General features: G+C 45.5%; 1 protein-coding gene across 1 annotated transcript; it reads right to left on the bottom strand.

The window, feature by feature from the left end:
* Positions 1–1,718: 1,718 nt before the first annotated feature.
* On the bottom strand, positions 1,719–3,418 carry B3GALT5 (beta-1,3-galactosyltransferase 5). The gene is made up of 2 exons (XM_053935749.1): positions 3,338–3,418; positions 1,719–2,830 (listed from the first exon to the last, which is right to left on the bottom strand). Exons 1-2 carry the CDS (start codon positions 3,416–3,418, stop codon positions 1,877–1,879), a joined length of 1,035 nt encoding a protein of 344 aa, XP_053791724.1. The 3' UTR covers positions 1,719–1,876.
* Between the last annotated feature and the right edge of the window lie 1,977 nt (positions 3,419–5,395).

Below are 5,395 nucleotides of genomic sequence, written 5' to 3'. Positions count from 1 at the left end.
GGAAGGGAAGGGAAGGAAGGGAAGGGAAGGGAAGGGAAGGGAAGGGAAGGGAAGGGAAGGGAAGGGAAGGGAAGGGAAGGGAAGGGAAGGAAGGGAAGGGAAGGGAAGGGAAGGGAAGGGAAGGGAAGGGAAGGGAAGGGAAGGGAAGGGAAGGGAAGGGAGAAAGAAAGAAAGAAAGAAAGAAAGAAAGAAAGAAAGAAAGAAAGAAAGAAAGAAAGAAAGAAAGAAAGAAAGAAAGAAAGAAAGAAAGAAAGAAAGAAAGAAAGAAAGAAAGAAAGAAAGAAAGAAAGAAAGAAAGAAAGAAAGAAAGAAAGAAAGAAAGAAAGAAAGAAAGAAAGAAAGAAAGAAAGAAAGAAAGAAAGAAAGAAAGAAAACGAATCCCTCTTTTCAGTGAAAAGAAAAGAAACAATAAATAACACCAATAAAATTTGTTTTCCTGTCTCTCTTCCATGCTATTACCATGCTGGGTGTTGGATCCCCTCAGCTCCCCTTGGGAACAGCTCCACTTTCACTGCTTTTTGGAAAAAACACTTCACACAGAAATTACAGGCATTCCATGGTGATAACACTGACCTTGCCTGTGCCTGCAGGAAAACCAAACAGGACCATTGCACAAGGGAGGATTTCTGAGCTTCTTTCTCCCTCCTCAGAGCCCTGCAGGATTTTTCAGCATCTGCTGTAAAGACCCCTCTCCTTATCTCTGAAACTTATAATCATCCCAGAGATTTCATGAGTCTTTGCTTGGGAATGAAATAAAAAATAGGGCTCCCAGCCTGAATGATTACTTGAGCACATTTTCCTATTAGGTCTTGTTCAAAAGAGAAAAATCCTCCTGTCTTCTCCCTCACACACCCAGTTTCTCTTTGGAAAAAAAAAATGTCTAAATCACTATAAGTGACTCTAGTTTAGCCTTGGCAAACCATTCACAGCAGCTCTCAGGCAATCAAAGTGAGACACAAATGTAAAAGATGTCTCCAGGGTCTGTTTTAATAGGAAGAGCAGGACACCCTGCACTGGCTCCACCACGGATTATTTTCAGCAGGAAGCACACGCAAGGAAACAGCTGCAGCAGCTTTTACACCTCCACCAGGTGACCTGCAGTGCCCAAGGTCATCTCGAGAGCATTGCATGGGCAAATTCAACCATCTCTGCCAAAAAAAAAAATTGGTGTAGACTGAAGGAGGGATCTGTGCCAGGCTGCAGCTCAGCCCACTCAGAGCTGGCTGCAAGGGCAGGGCTGCAGCTTCCCATGCCAGGAGGGAGCATCCTGACAGCTACAAACATCATCCCTTAAGTGCCTGCACAGATGGGTGCAGTAATTTATCAAGGGCGACCAGGAAGATGGTGCAGATTTTATTCTCTGGACAAAAGTGCTTCGACTTTTTTTGTTTGGCACAGTAGAAATGTTCCCAGGCCTCTGGCAGCAAGATTGGGAGGGTGGGTTAGCAGGCCTGGATGTTTCAGGAAAAAAAAAAAACCAAAAAATAATTGTAATGTTTGTAGAGAAGGGATGCACAGAGGTGGGAGTGAATGGGAGAGAAGGAAGTTTGCATGTTCTTGGGCAGAAATAGGGAATTTTTTCACAGAAAGGGTGGTTAAGCACTGGAAGGAGCCGCCCAGGGAGGTGTTCAAGGAATGACTGGATGTGGCACTCAGTGCTCTGGTTTAGTTGGCAAGGTGGTGTTTAGACAAAGGTTTGACTCAATGATCTCGGAGGTCTTTTCCAACCTTAACACTTCTCTGATTCTGTGATTAAAATAACCATTTCTACAGTCTTTAACGTGATGGAGCTGGAGTTAATTGGGATTTTGCCGGAGTGGGGAGCAGCCCTGTAAAAGCAGAGAATTTCAGTCTGTGAAGTGGAGCAGGGTAGGTGCTAGAGCACTCCTCCTTGAGTTGCTGCCACTAAGTGGTTCCAGTAGCTGAGCTGCTCAGATGGTTTTACTCCATGGCACGTCACGATTTTCCTAAAGCGAGGAACAGAGAACCTGATCCTTTCTGGGAAAAACGTCTGCTCCGAGTGAAGCTCCTCCAGCCGAATTTTTAATTTGTCGAGGCACAGCCCTATGAACACATCCTCCAGCTTAATGAATGGAACACTCTCAGAAATGTTATAGATCTGGCTGGCTACGTCGCTGGATAAAACATATCCAGTCCCGGAACAAAAGGGTGGGTAGGTGGCTCCTGGGTACTCTTCCCTACTCACATACCACTTACTCCCTCTTGTCCTGATGGGGTACTCGTGCAGTTTTAAAAAGCCTGTGAATAATCCAGTGCTCTTCTTTTTCCTCAGGAGCAGCTCAGTGAGGTAAAAAACGTTGACAAACACGTCCGTGTCGGTTTTCATCGCAAAGCTGGACTGGGAACAAAACCTGTGAATCCACTCAATTCCCATCATGGTCTTCAGGGTCAGGTTGTAATAGGTGTCTGTAAAGTTCTTCTGGATGATGTCTCTGTAGCTCTGGCTCTCAGCAGCGATGTCGGCCTGCTGGCTGGCGTCCACAGGGCTCCCCAGGAGGAACAAGGTCACCAGGCGCTTCCCAGCCACTGTCCTCTCCTTGCCCCAGGTGTGCCGGATGGCCATCCTGGCGTCCAGCTGCTGGAATGAACACGCCACGAGCAGGACAAGGAAAGGAGGGTTCTTGTGGCACTCAACGTCTGGGAGCTGGGAGAAGTTCCCTTCCATCCTCCTGAAAGTCTCCGTGGGGAATAGGTAACCCTGGCTGCTCTCACAGAACATGCAGAATTCGGTCCAGGTGTGGAAAACCCAGAGGCTGGCACTGCTGAGCCCCACCAGGCAGACAAACAGCCTGAACTTTCTGGAATCCATCTGAAAGGAACAAGAAGGAGCAGCACATCCATAAAAATAATCCCTGGTTCCTCTCAGCGCTCCGCTGCCAACTCCCTGTGCAGGGATTTAAAGCCAGGTCAGCTCTAATAGGAAGCTGCCGGTTTGAGGGCACTCAGCCACGTGCATTTCTCCTCCTGTCACCCCCACGAGATGTTCTGCTGGCAGATTCACTCTTGGGCTTAAATTGAATCTGCCCTCCAAGCCAGTGTGCCCTCAGAAATCCACACAAGCGTGTCCACTGACTCCACGTTACCCAGGCTGATGCTTCAAGCCTCCTCCCCATTTTCAGCATCCTACAAACCAAGTTTAGACCCACCAGGGCCAGAGAAGGAGCAGATTTATGTGTCCATTTCAGAGGGCAGAGAATAACAATTATAATCTTTTTGGGTTTTTTTTTTGTTTGTTTGGTTTTGGTTGGTTGTTTTTGGTTGGCTGGTTGGTTTTTGTTTGTTTGTGGTTTTTGTTTTTGTTTTTTTGCTTAAATACCATGTTTCTCCATTTGTGTCTGTGTCCCAGAGCCAGCAGGTGTCCCAGGGGCACACCCAGCCAGGTTCCTCTCATCTTCATCACCTTTGTGTCCTGTGGGGCTCTTGCACCAGCCCAGGAACTGCTCCTGATCCTTTTGCTGGAGGGGCCATGAGTCACATTTTTGAAGTTGGGTCAGCTGCTCTGAAAAAAAGAAAAGAACCAAAACAGCAGTGGGTCACATTATCTGGATGTTTCACCTTGTGCAGAGTTTGAGTGACTCACCAGGACATGCTGAGGCGAGAAGGGGCTTCTCCTATTCCCCTCCCCTTTTTAAGTGAGAAAGATCCAAACAACAATGCTCACTCATTTAACCTCGTAAGAGATTAATGAGCTGGGCATCTGGTTATAAATCTAATAGAAACTCTGAGTGAGAAAAAAGCTATCAAATCAAACCCCAAATCTTTACAGTGCCAAAAGTATTAACATCTCCATAAATTAACCTGGTGAGAGGAATTTAAGGCTTGAGTTGCTCATTCCAGTAAGCCACAGGCTCTCCTACTGCTATTTTACAGCACTAGGGTGGGACAATTTTTACCAGGGGAAGGGCAGCCATTCCACCTTCCCCTTTCTTAACAAAGAATTGTGTCTGGCTCCCCAGCTGACAACACAGCAAACCAAGTTAACCATGCCCAGAGCTGCAGATTTCATGGAAATCTGATCTCTGCCTTCTGACCAGGAATGTTCTGTGCAGACTCCCCCAAATCACTTTAGTGCCTTCCTTCTTCTGCTCAATTTCCCCTTTCCAGGCAATCAGAGGTTTTGCATTGCAGGATTTAAGCTCATTTGAAAGTCCAGCCAGGTGTCCCTGGAACCAAATCCAGCTCATTTTACTCCCAAGAATAGTCCCACTGACTTCAGTGGGAATTGTCAAAAGCATGAAAGAAGTAGAACTGGAGTCTTGGTTTACTGGAATTGCTCCCATAGTGAAGTGCATTTTTGCAATGATTCACTAGTGAATTTTGAAAATATTTCTGAAGTTTGCATTTCTTCCGGCACTTATATTTAAATTCACTTTATCCTTAAATAGAATATTCCTAAGATCTGATTTTTCCTTGTATTTATAGCTCATAGTATTCTTGTAATTAACTTTACAACTGCTTTAGTTAAATAGGTATGTAAAGTTGTGTGAGATTATACCTATGCAGTTATATTATATGTATACACAAAATATTAAACAAAAATCTGCTCTGCATCTGTTCTCACATTCTTCAGTGGCCTGGGAGGAAGCACACGAATAACCTGAATTGTGTTTTCAGGACAGGAAGGTGTTTTGAGGTTGACAATGGAGATGTACAGAGGTTTTTTCCTGTCGCCAGCTCACAGAAGACTGTTTGAGAGTCTGATATTTCTCTGTTACAGAAATTCCAGAACACCAACAAACCAAACACTGAACTAAGAAAACAATGGAGAGCAACATTCTGTTAAAACCCATTAAAACCTTTCCCCAAATAGCCAAGTGCAAGGTGCCATAACACACAACAACCATTTTACAAGATTTCTGTAGAATCAGACCAATGTAACGTGACCATTATTTACTTTTGTTTCCAGCATAGGTAACAGATATAAAAAAAAAAAAAAACCTTTTAAATGTCCTTGTTTTGGACAGCTGGGTGAGCAGCCTCCCACCTTTACCATTTTTTTTCTTTCCAGAACCAGATTCCTTCTCCTTTCAGCCCATGTGTGAAGGAGCACTGCTTGTACACACACACACAAACACACAAACACACACAGCTGGGCAATGCAAATGCTTGCAAATGCATGCAAGTTTTAAACAGCATTTTAGAGGTTTTGCAGGTGGCACACGCGTCCATGGATCCTCTCCCAGCAGGTCCCTGTGTAGGGACCAAGGGGTGGGCAGTGGCCTTGAGAAGAGGAACCATGGGATGGTTTGGGTTGAAAAGGACCTCAAATCCCATCCAGTGCCACCCCTGCCATGGCAGGGACACCTCCCACTGTCCCAGGCTGCTCCAGCCCCAGTGTCCAACCTGGAGTTCACTGAGAGAACTCCAAGGGAAA

Source organism: Vidua chalybeata, chromosome 2 (assembly GCF_026979565.1).
Source record: "Vidua chalybeata isolate OUT-0048 chromosome 2, bVidCha1 merged haplotype, whole genome shotgun sequence".
Taxonomy (NCBI): Eukaryota; Metazoa; Chordata; class Aves; order Passeriformes; family Viduidae; genus Vidua; species Vidua chalybeata.
Note: the sequence above shows the minus strand (reverse complement) of the source record. Positions and strands in the feature narration are given on the sequence as shown.

Bases quoted from the DNA above. Each gene is read 5' to 3' on its own strand.
- B3GALT5 (XM_053935749.1), bottom strand. From the start codon at position 3,418: ATGAAGATGAGAGGAACCTGGCTGGGTGTGCCCCTGGGACACCTGCTG. The intron at 2,831-3,337 runs GTATTTAAGCAA...TGTTCCTTTCAG, and splicing joins GACACAAATGGAGAAACATG to ATGGATTCCAGAAAGTTCAG.